This window comes from Dermacentor variabilis, chromosome 7, assembly GCF_050947875.1.
Source record: "Dermacentor variabilis isolate Ectoservices chromosome 7, ASM5094787v1, whole genome shotgun sequence".
NCBI lineage: Eukaryota > Metazoa > Arthropoda > Arachnida > Ixodida > Ixodidae > Dermacentor > Dermacentor variabilis.
This window is the reverse complement of record NC_134574.1, coordinates 138,686,208-138,698,419: the sequence shown is the minus strand read 5'-3', so window position 1 is coordinate 138,698,419 and position 12,212 is coordinate 138,686,208. Positions and strand designations below refer to the sequence as shown.

Sequence of the window (12,212 nt, the reverse complement as noted above, 5' to 3'; positions counted from 1 at the left end):
CTTAAAGTACAGAAATCACGTGTGCGTTTCTAAGCCTTCTTGTTTTTGACGCCGCGAGGTAGCGTGACGTCACAGAAGCGTCTTCCACACGGCTGAAAACGCTTTGCAGTACTGGGCCTCGAAGCTGTCTCGGCTTGTAGCTGTCTACGTAGACTGTCTCCAATGCTGGCCGGTATTGGGACACACCCTAAGCTGCAGCGGCGGGTGAGCGCTTCTTTTTCTGCTCACGAGCGATCTGCACACTACATTGTACATGCGTATCGCGGTTTTACGATCGTCGCGCCCAATGATCGACCGTTTGCGCTAGAAGAAGGCGCCAAAAACTGCTCCGTTCTTCACGCTTCGATTCATGTGTCACCACATAATTTGGCAAAAAAAAAACGGCGCCAAAGGTTCTTTTGTTTGTCTGTTTGCGGTGTGATTGAAAGGCAATTCTTTTGTTTGTCTGTTTGCGGTGTGATTGAAAGGCAAAACTCCCCAACAAAATCGAATTGATCGTCGTAAAAGGTGCGAACAAGAATTGCGCTTCGCGCCCTCCGACGCGTGCATTACTTCCCCGACCGTTTTCAGGCCGCGTTTACATAAACGCGACTGTAGCGATTCGCATTTCCGAGCGCGATTGTGAAAGGCGATGCGACGCCGTTTACGCGCACCGCGTAACCTCTCGCGAGAACGTAAAGCGCCATACGCGCGATTCGACTCCCGCTCGCAAATCTGCCCTCGCCTGGCGCATTAAGGCGATGCACCTTATTCCTAGCTCATTACCACCTTTGTACAGCTCATTACGGCACGCGCCAGAAATGTTATGCGATGTGCCACTGTCGTATTCATTCACGAGAACGCGTCTTTAGAGCGTAAATACAGCACGAAGCGAATTGCTCCTTGTATCGGCCGTCAGAAAGTTAGCAGCAGCATTTGAGACATGACTGCAACCACCACATGAATAGTGCTTAAAGTGAAAAAGAACGAACATTTGTAAGGTATCCCTTTCTTTAGTGTAATGGAAAGTTGCTTACCGGTCAGTGTGTCCAATCCTGCAGTGATAACGTGCAGAACTTTGAATATAGCTGTTATAGAAATACATACATGGCGCTGGGCAGGCTGTGTAATGCGTAGATTACATAACCGTTGGACCATATGGGCACCAAGTGAAGGGAGGCGCAGTAGATGACGGTAGAAGAGTAGGTGGTGCGACGAAATTAGGAAATTTTCGGGTGCTAGTTTGGAATCGGTTGTCGCATAAAAGGGGTAATTGTAGATTGCAGGGAGAGACCTTCGGCCTGTAGTGGACCTAAAATAGGCTGATGATGATGATGAGGAGGAGAAGGATGATGATGATCTGATGGGTTCCTGTGGAAAGACAACGGCCAGCAAAGGATACAAGCGGTGTTTACATATCGACGTCACAGGCTGGCGAGACCACTTGTTTTAAGAGGTTAGCTTGCTTGTACGCTTACGTTTTTCTTTTGTGTGTTTATTGTCGGTAAGAATAGTCCGTCCGTAAAGAATCGTATACCGAATTCTGTTGTGCTAGGGGTTGAGCGTCGTAAAAGCTGTTTGCGCTGCTAAAGCTGCGAGCACACCCGAAATTATCTTGAAAAAACGTGGCGGGGGTGTTGCTGCGCGTTAATATTCTCAAAGGTAGCTGTTCACGGCCGCGTGTCGCAATGTCTTCACGGCAAACTGCGTCCGGCATTCTAGGGTCTAAATAGTTCACAAGGTGGCAGTGGCGGCATTGACCAGTGACGGGACGGGAAAAAAGCAGACGTGTGAGTGTGACACGCAGTGTCGAGCCTTAGGAACAAAAAAAAAATATGACGGAAGCGTCGCTTTCTGGCGAAGATCACGCAAAGGCGACCACTTCGGCGATCTGCACGACGAAATCGTTGCTCTCGGCCAGCGGGCTGTTGTCGAAGGTGTCGCAGTGCTCCGTGCGACCGTTCTCCAACGAACCGTCGATGTACAGTCCCACGCCGTTCCTGCGGCATCGAAGCGAGTGAGCGCATTTTTTAGTCATGCTTCACGCTTGTTAAGTGTTCGGGATCAGCACGTGGAATGGTTCTGCATTTATGAAAAATGTAGGTCATTCGTGGTCACTAATATATCGGGAGTTGCACTTTTTATAGTGGAGCTGTATATGGCTTGCCAATTCGAGCGTCCGTCCGTCGCCTGTACATCGAAAACTCCTCCGGCGCAACCCCATGCACATGCGCGAAAAGAAAAGAGAGAAAGAGAGGCGCGCGATTGGCGGCGCCAGGAGTGACGTCGCTGCTGTCCATCGCAGCCGAGCGCGCGCGCAGCAGTTTCTCTCCTGCTCCGAAATGGGTGGACCACGCGCCATACGCATTCCTGAGGAGCAGGCAGCTTTCGATCAGCAATTCCGCTAACAGAACCGGGAACGAGCGCGTCTACGCCGTGGCGATGCTGCAGCGCGGGCGCAAAAACAGGCTCGTGCAGCCGAGCGCAAGCAGCAACTGCGCACCATGAATACGGCAGCCTACCAAGCCGCCGTTTAATGAACCGTCGTAATCAACCCAGTGATAGGCACCGGGGCCGCACGTTTCAGCTACGCTGGTTAACCATCTGTACGAAGTGCTTGGGCGGTGATTTTATTTCTAAACACGTTGCGCTCACCTAGTCATATGTCATGCCCAAGAGCGGCGCAGTTATGTAACAATGACGCCCCGGTAAAAAAAAAGAATTCATTTCTGAAAAAAGAGTCTTTTGATTTTAAATGTTAAGCGCTTTGAGTAAATGATACTCGCCGAATGCGTTACACTACCCCGCACATTTATCCAAATGGCCGTATTCCCAATCATTCGAGAAGCGTTTGCTCAGACATCCTCAACGACGGCAGAGCAATCAGGGGAGTCATGTACGATGATTTCCCGGCGAGACTGCCTACGCTCGTGTGGCTATTACAACAATTGTACTTTCGACAGCAACGTATTTTGGAGATTTAATTCTGAACTACCCGGATCCTAGAAAGCGAAACGCGATGGTTTAGTGATCTAAACTTATTAAGGAGATTTAATGCTGATCTACCCGGAGCCTTATTTAATACAACTAAAAGCAAGACCCGATGGTTTAGCTGGTTTCGAGAAAAATCTCCCCGAAGATTTTCACCAGGAAGACGGCGTCCGGGTACTTGGGGGTGATATATGAGGAGGAGCAGGTATCGATGCAAACCCGCAAAGAGGCGCTCCAGAGGGCAACTGAAGTGGTGCAGGGGTCCGCACACTTTACGCGTACCCTCGCGGCCCGTGCGGACCTCGCTGAGGCTCAAGCGCACGCCTTAATGTTTCACGCGGCATACTTTCAGATAGTTCTCCGCATGATTGGACACTCTCCAATCATTCTCCGCACGTTGGACATTCTCCGACGAGTGTCCAACGACACTTGTAGGCAACTTCCTCTGGGTAAACAAGCCAGCGAATACTAAGAGAACGTTTCTGCAGTTACCGGCGAGCCGCGGTGGTCAGGGACAACCGGAGGTAACCACTTTTACCATAGAACTCGCAGCAAAGTCATTGCAGAAGCTATTTCATGACGAAGAGTGTCCTGGGAGGCGGTTGCTGTTTTACTGGTGCAGCACCCCGAGCGGGACTTTTAACTGGCGACAAGCACATGGGCTCTTAACGGGAGTCATCTTCGGCCACGTACAATGTTACAAGTGATTTGAAGGAAATGACTACGACAACGACCCGCACAAAGCCTTTCGATGAATTGGCTCCTCAGAAAATCAGCCAGGTTCTGGCCGGAGCAAATATCAACGATGAAGAGGAAGTCCACCTATGAACGATAGAATCGTCTGCGAAAAACTCACTGCCCGACGTGGTTGGCCAGTTCGAAGCGGCTGTGAAAGTGGGTATAGTGTTACCCACCCGTTACCGCTCGGCACGATTTGGGGTAGTAGTCCCCGACAACCAGTGGCCGAAATGCTGCAAATGCGAAACCATACGCAACCCGCTTTTCGACCGCATTTGCCCCAAAGGGTGCGTGACGCGTGAACAAAGACGCCTTCGGAGTTCGAGCTGGTGCGCGTTTGCGCAAGGGAACGCAGTCACTTTGCTGAGTTAGTCTTCGCGGTCGAAATTTTCTAGACTGTATAGCATTTTTTTATAAAACGCCTTTGGCCGATAGCACCATTCTAATCCATGAACTACCCGCCGTGGTTGCTCAGTGGCTATGGTGTTGGGCTGCTGAGCACGAGGTCGCGGGATCGAATCCCGGCCACGGCGGCCGCATTTCGATGGGGGCGAAATGCGAAAACATCCGTGTGCTTAGATTTAGGTGCACGTTAAAGAACCCCAGGTGGTCAAAATTTCCGGAGTCCTCATCTACGGCGTGCCTCATAATCAGAAAGTGGTTTTGGCACGTAAAACCCCAAATATTATTATTATTAATCCATGAACTGGATTACCCGAAGAAGCGGACATGACTCGCAACGAGAAATCAAAATGATTAAACGACTTACTGACAAAATTTAACTAATTAAGTTCCTACCTAATTGCCCAATTAATCGCACATGTTTCACTGTACGAATGATGGCCTTTGAGTGACAGGAATTCGCAGAATGCCACTAGTTTCTATATATTCATTTCCAAGGTGTGTGACGAAATGCGTTGGCGTTCTGGTTACTTTTGTACTTCAGTGCAAAAGAAAAGCGCTTTGTGAAAAAGTTTAAGCTGAACAACAGTGCATTTTCTCACGGCAAGTTTGACGGCGCATATCTGGAAACCGGTGACATCCTGTGAACTCGTTCCAAGTCGATGTGCCCTGAAAACTCGCAGGCTAAAATTCGCAGATTGCAATATGTGCCGGGAAGTAATTAGTAAAAAAAAAAAGCGCAGTGTTTGCACTCTGGGTAACTTTACGATCACCTATTTCGACTTCTCGTTGAAGCAATGTTGACCTCTTGGAGTAATCTATTTCAAAGATTATAACTGTTCCGTACGCCACAGCTCCCGCTCTACTAGAGAACACCGTTAACTAAATACACGTTCACCCGCCGCCAATCTGGATCGTGTGCTGGTTGGCGGAGAGGAACAGCTTGGACGAGTGCGGGACGTCCTGCGACGAGTCGGCGCCGACCCACGCGAAGCGCCTCGGCTCCGGCGCGAACGTGAAGAGGAACGTCTCTCCCGTGCCGAAGTAGGCCCTCCGCTTGCGCTCCGCCCAACGGGCCGAGCAGTAGGCGCCGAAGCGCTCGCCACGCGTTGTCAGCACCGCCAACACCGTCGGCTCGCGCGCGTCCGCGTGCGCGAACAGGCTGGTCAGGCTGCTGCCGTGCACGTTGGTCGAGTACACGACCTCCGGCTGCAGCGTCGTGATCCGCGCCGGCAGCCAGCGCCACACCACGGCCATCTGTGCACAATGCGTTGGCGGGCCAGTTGGTGCGAATCCATGAACACTTTGTTTAGCGCGAAAAGACAGACACAAGAAAGACGACAGGACAAGGCGCTACTCTCAACTACTCTCAAGTTGAGAGTAGCGCCTTGTCCTGTCGCCTTTCTTGTGTCTGTCTTTTTGCGCTAAAGAAAGTATCCATCTGTGGACGCCGCATCGAAAGGGCGCAGAGGGGACGAAGGGGGGCGGCAGTTTATGAAGCGTTAGCGTTGCAGGTGCCGTTTTTTTTTCCCCGCTATACACGCGTAATTCTGTGTGGAGCTGGTGTCTGAACCGGCGCTGCTTGGAGCGTACCCGGTTAAAGAAAAAAAAAAGCACGCAAAGCTGAAATGTGTCCGAGACGCGTTGTAGCGCTTTACAGGGACAGCAGAAGTTGTGTGCCGAAACTCTGAAAGATGACACAATTGACCGGCTGCTATCGCCTTCCGGCTCGTATTGTGACGACATGGAGCCCTTTCCGGATAGAAGCCAGAAGTATAGTCTGCCTGAGCCTCAAATACTCACACATAAGGGAACTCACACACGCAGAGGGTCCGGCAAACGTGGAAAAGAAACGTTCTCGTCAAGTCTCCCTGCCTACCTGTTCGCCAGTGAGGACCTCGGAGCGAAAGTTAGCCAGGCCGATGACGCCGACCGAGACGGCGCGCGAAGCGCAGTACTTCCCGTTCTTGATCGAGAGACGGGACGAAGCAACCTGGAGGTGGCTCCCCCCGCCGCCACCGCCGATCTCGGAGGTCGGCCTCGCGCGCCCGCTCGATCGGCTACGGACGTACGCCTCGGACTTGAGCAGCTGCTGGCTGAGCATCTTCGCGCTGATTCCCTGCGCACGGCTTTCGGTTACGTTGCGCACCCGGACGAAGCGGGTGACAGGAATGCAGACGGGAAATTCACGACACAGTTATTACGTTAAACCAAGTTTGGAGCGTTCTAAACGCCAGGGAAAAATATAGCGTCGTAGCTACGCAAATGCCTAACTTTAAATGTCCCTTCTATAGAAGCCAGTCTTGGCTTAGGTACCAGAAGACAAATGCATCGAGACGTCACTACAGAACGGCTGACTCAATTCCTATGATCGTTGCGGCTGCCGCGTTGCCAGAGCCGCAAGAATGATCCCGCCAAGCGCTGCAAATTCGTTCGAGTGCGAAGAATTGCTTTTCAAGTCAACGTAGTTAAAAGTGAACGGCAGCTAGAATCCTTCGCCTCTGCTTGCCGTATAGAGAGGTTAATTGTGCTCCACAGTATTCTCAGTTATACTTGCTTGATCAAATGTACGTGATCCACTGTAGAATATGTCTTCCTGATGCCAGCATGTTCTATGGCTTTATTGAAGTCGAGCTTCGCCTAGATTCTATTGGAATATATGTTGGTGAATATTTTATACAATTCTGAAAGCTAGCTACCGGGCCTATTATTCTTCCGTTGTCGATGTTTTCAGAGTTGTCAGAACTCCTTAGCTTTAAAGGAAAATAAAATTCAAGTATTAATGAACAGGAGTGCTAGGTCGACCTAGTTGGTCGAGCATCGGCATTCGCATTGTCAACTTTACGGTTATTTTTGTCGTCTTTTTGGTCATTGATTGCTTATATCTGTTTTTCGTTACCCCTACATCTTCTTTTTTTGTTGTTTTCTCTCACTTGTTGTTTGGAGGTGCCTTCAGTTTGTCCTGCATGATAGATGGAGTTAGTGATGTTGCCGGCCAGCCATGTATCTCCTTTATTCGATTGCTTATAATTCACTGACTTAGTTGCGGTTTTTCCTTCTTTTGTGGCGTCGAAGTTGACTATCTTTCTTTCCTTTCTACTATTTTCTTGTATATATTTGCCTTCTTCGCACAAATCCACCTGTCATAGTCAGCGCCACTGTTGTTGTATTCTCGTAGTCTGTTTTCTGCGGTGCATTTTCAATACGTGAAATATTGCAGTGAGTAGTGTATTTTCTTTTGTTTTATGTAAAAAAACGCTCCAAAATGTTTTCTTTTACGCAGCCTATATATGTGGAAAATACACTGCGGAGCGATTTTCTGCAGCACTGTCAAGCGGGCGACTCGCTTCCGTCGGCGTCCCTGTCATTAAAAGACATGTTTTTTGGCGCAAGTTAAAAGACACACAAAAGCATGACTTTTAGCAAGCACCAACTAGGCCAACAAGCAGTTCTGTTGCAACATAGTCCCCTTCATTGCTGCAGAAAGTTGCCTGCGATTGTACTATCCTGCAGGGGACATTTAAGCCGTTCAGTAGTGGTGAACTATTATATGTCAGGAAAAACAGGGCTGAAGTGGCCTATAGGCTGGGCATTGACCGTCATCCACGATGGGCAACATACCTGGATGTTGTAGGCGGTCTTCAGGAACTTGTCCACATTGTAGGGCATGTCCTTGCAGAACGCAATGACCCCATCCAGAAAGCCTTCCGCGTCTTGAGCGCCCTCTCGTGAAAAGCTTCCTGCCGAAACACCTGCGTAGAAGGGCATGTCGACGACGGTATAGCGATAGTAGAGAAATATGCTGGCTGCGCGTTTAATAAAACAAATGGTTATTTATTTTTGTTTGGTTTAGCCTTATATCTGTCTTCGACGATGTATGTAAGATCACTCTGCGCTGTTACGGCTCCAAATTAAGAGATGGTGTTACATTGCGATAAGCGTATAACAACCCTATGCACTGAAGGTATATAGTGCCAAGCGTTCATGTTCTCGTAGCCCTCCCGCAGTTGCTCGTACTTTCGAATTGTATGATGCAAAGTGGCCGACCAATAGAATGGACCACCGGGGTAGACTGGCGAATCACGAACCTTATTGATCTCCTTAAACTGCGATATACCAGTTACCCCTCAAGACCCCCCGTTACGAGATGGGCATCATAAATACTCGCGCCTAGATGGACATAAACGGCAGGTCGTTTTATACTGTACAAGGATCGACATTTGGGCGAGTTGATACTGGTTGAACATCTTGAAGGGGCAGAGCAATAAGACGAAGACAGAAGGCAGGAACACACACGACAGCGCTGACCTGTGTGTTTCTGCCTTCTGTCTTCGTCTTATTGCGCTGCCCCTTCAAGATGTCGTTTTATCAAAGTCCGGGCCCACTTCTCTAGACTGTCCGTTCTGGCCAACGTCTCGTTGACCTTCACGTGAAGACTCTCTCACCTTCTGCATACATTTACAGTCCTCGTTTAGTGCCACTAATAAGGTGTCAGGATGTGCTAGTAATGTCGCATTATGGCCGCAATGAGTAGTGCGCGGAATGTTGGTCATATCTCGCAACAAGTGCTGTTAGATGGAATCTTCGGTTTCTACGTCAAATGTCCCGCCCGACTGGGCACACGTAAATGGCACAAGGTGCGCGTTGTTTGGATCTGACTGCTGGTACGATCTGTTGGGAACTCGGCGCTGACGCCCGTGGTTGTACCTGGGTCGCAAGCCCCAAGGGTAGCGTTGGCCTGGCGGCCGGGGGTACAACTGGAAGCATCCGAAGGTCCCGGCAAAGCATGAGTCGACTGGTAACAACGAAACAACTTGTTTATTTTAACATCGCAAAGAGTTGGCGGTCAGGTTTGACCGAAGTAGAGAGACGGGAGAGCACTTCACTCAACAGAAGAAATCGGAGCCCTCCTTTTGGCGTCCGGGGGCAGCTGTTTTTATACTCTCGCAGTTGAGGGCAAGAAGGAACCCCTCAAAAGACGAGCACGTGAATGTACAATGGGCTAATGGTGACGCACACTGTCGTAGCGATGCCGTAGCACCATGTCGAGCACGATCTCGTAGCACCCTGTCGTGGCGCTGCGCACGATCTCGTAGCACCCTGTCGTGGCGCTGCGCACGATCTCGTAGCACCCTGTCGTGGCGCTGCCGGTCGGACACAATGACTGTAACGAGAAGATGGTCCCTGCTTTGGCATCGCCTGTTTCGGGCACAATGACTGGAACGAGATCCCTGCTTTGGCATCGCCTGTTTCGGGCCCAATAACTGGAATGAGATCCCTGCTTTGGCATCGCCTGTTTCGGGCACAATGACTGGAACGAGATCCCTGCTTTGGCATCGCCTGTTTCGGGCCCAATAACTGGAATGAGATCCCTGCTTTGGCATCGCCTGTTTCGGGCACAATGACTGGAATGCGAGGAGGATCCCTAGGCGGTCGCATCGCCGCAGACGCGCCTGGAAACACCTGGCGATGAGTGTTGCGGCGACGACGATCGGGCCAAAATGTCTGCCGCCCCGCCGCAGTCGCGCCGGCAAAACCACGTGTCGCAGGCGAAACGCAACAGACCGCCCCGCCGGGGGAAGGAGATCCCGATGGACAGGGGACTGCATCCGCTGTCCGGAGGGATGTCGCTCGATGATGCTCATAACCGAAGTCGGGCGTCCCTTGACGTTTCTTGAGCGCAGCGCACAGAGAAGGCCTCGTTCTCTCGTTCAGGTTCGCACGGGACACTGCAAAGTGACTTCGGGAGAGTTCACATTTTTGTTCTCGTTCCCGGCAAGCGTTAGAACTACGCTGAAAACTCAACCGCTCAGTCAGCAAGCACGGCACAACCCTCACTAAGCCCTGCCAGGCTCTTTCCCCTTTTTATACCACTGCCTAGTTCCTTACAGTAGTCTAGCATCACTCAGAACGCGTCCACAAATTGAAAAATTGCACTAGAAAGCATATCATCACTTTGAAACACTAAACAAAAGCAATATGTTAAAAAAAATCCTGCCTCAGGAAGAAAAACATCAGTAACAAACAATTTTGAGGCTGATTCCTACGTTAGGGGCTTCGACTTAAGCCATCGGCGTTACCGTTGAGACTCCCCTTTTTGTAACGCACCTCAAAGGAATATTGTTGTAAAGCGAGGCTCCAGCGCAGGAGGCGGCCATTTTTGGGAGAGATGGTCTGCAGCCATTGGAGAGGGCAGTGATCCGTCTCAATGATAAACCTCGAGCCGGCTAGATAGCATGACAATTTCTGAACGGCCCACACGAGACACGCACACTCTTTCTCGGTGGCGCTATACGCCTGCTCACGACTGGTCAGCTTACGACTAGCATACAGGACGGGGTGTTCTACTTCTCCATTTTCCCGTTGGCACAGTACAACGCCCATGCCTCGCTCACTAGCATCGCACTGAACAATGAACCCTTTTGTATAGTCTGGCGATCGTAGCACAGGCTGGCTTGTTAGGGCACTCTTTAGGGCGCTAAAAGCTCTTTCCTTTGTCTCGTCCCAGACGACTGTTTGAGGCTCTGTCTTTCTTAGAGCATCCGTCAGGGGAGCCGCGATATCAGAGTACCTAGGGATGTACCTCTGATAGTAGCCGGCGACACCCAAGAACGACCGAACATCGGTCTTGGTGCGCGGTTGCGGAAAGTCTCGCACAGCGGCCACTTTTATTTCAGAGGGGCGGCGACGACCCTGACCAATCACGTGACCGAGGTAGACAACCTCGGCCTGTGCTAACTGGCACTTAGGAGCCTTTACTGTCAAGCCTGCTTCGCGCAGGCGGGTTAGCACTGCCCGCAAGTGTGTCATATGCTCAGACCAGGATGCGGAGAATATCGCTACGTCGTCTAGATACGGTAAAGCGAATTCTTGCTGTCCCCGCAACACTTTATCCATGAGGCTTGAAAAACAGTATGGCGCGTTCTTCAAACCAAAACTCAACACTTTAGGACGGAATGTTCCCATTGGTGAAATGAACGCCGCATACCTACTAGCCTCTTCTGTAAGTGGAACCTGCCAATAACCCCTGACAAGATCTAGGGTGGAAATAAACTGAGCGCTACTAACTTTCTCAAGGCGCTCCTCGATGTTAGGGATCGGATAAATTTGATCCTTAGTGATGGAATTAAGCCTGCGGTAGTCGACGCAAGGACGAGGTTCCTTGCCCGGTACCTCAACTAAAATCAAAGGGGAGGTATAATCACTCTCACCTGCCTCAATAACACCGAGCTGTAGCATTTTCTTTACCTCAGCCTCCATAATATCGCTCTGGCGGGGTGACACCCGATACGCCTTGGATCGTACTGGCTCTGTGGAGGTAAGTTCTATATCATGAGTAAGTACAGAAGTCCTACCAGGCCTCTCAGAGAACAGACCTTGAAACTCTTGTAATAGCTGGTGTAGTTCGGTTTTCTGCTCAGGCGACAGCGGTGCTTTACTGATAAGGTCACCAATGACTTGACCGGTGTCTTCCCTGTTCGTCACTGAGCCTAGTCCCGGAAGCTCGACTGGAAGCTCTTCAGGAACGTTTATCATCATGCACACCACTGCTTCCCTTTGTCTATAAGGTTTGAGCAGATTACAGTGGTAAACTTGCTGTGCTTTCCGCTTTCCTGGCAGACTTACCACGTAGTTAACGTCCGACAGTTTCTGAACAATTCGTGCTGGGCCCTCCCACTGCACGTCTAGTTTGTTGTTTAGCGATGTGCGCAATATCATGACCTCATCGCCAACCTCAAAACGACGGGCCCTGGCTGTCCGATCATAATAAACCTTGGCCCTCTGCTGGGCCTTTGCCATTGCTTCACCTGACAACTCCTGTGCCCTTCTTAAGCGTTCGAGGAGCTTAAGTACGTACTCCACCACGACTGGGTCGTCGCCCCTACCTTCCCACGATTCTCGAAGCATGCGAAGCGGAGATCGAAGCGAGCGACCGTACACCAGTTCAGCTGGCGAAAACCCCGTAGCCGCATGCGGCGCGGTCCTTAAAGCAAACATCACCCCAGGCAGACACAGCTCCCAGTCAGTTCGATGTTCAAAACACAACGCTCTCAACACGCGCTTCATGACGGAGTGGAGCTTCTCAACGGAATTCGACTGTG

At 50.6% G+C, this 12,212-nt stretch overlaps 1 protein-coding gene across 1 annotated transcript in view; it reads right to left on the bottom strand.

The window, feature by feature from the left end:
- Positions 1-1,508: 1,508 nt before the first annotated feature.
- Positions 1,509-12,212, bottom strand: part of LOC142588866 (GTPase-activating protein skywalker-like) — a 28,118-nt gene continuing 17,414 nt past the window's right edge. Inside the window, exons 7-10 of the mRNA XM_075700685.1 lie at positions 7,732-7,862; positions 5,990-6,229; positions 5,009-5,367; positions 1,509-1,979 (exon numbers count right to left, since the gene is read on the bottom strand). Coding sequence (XP_075556800.1) covers positions 1,844-1,979; positions 5,009-5,367; positions 5,990-6,229; positions 7,732-7,862 — 866 coding nt within the window. The 3' untranslated portion in view covers positions 1,509-1,843. The remainder of the gene's footprint in view (positions 1,980-5,008; positions 5,368-5,989; positions 6,230-7,731; positions 7,863-12,212) is intronic.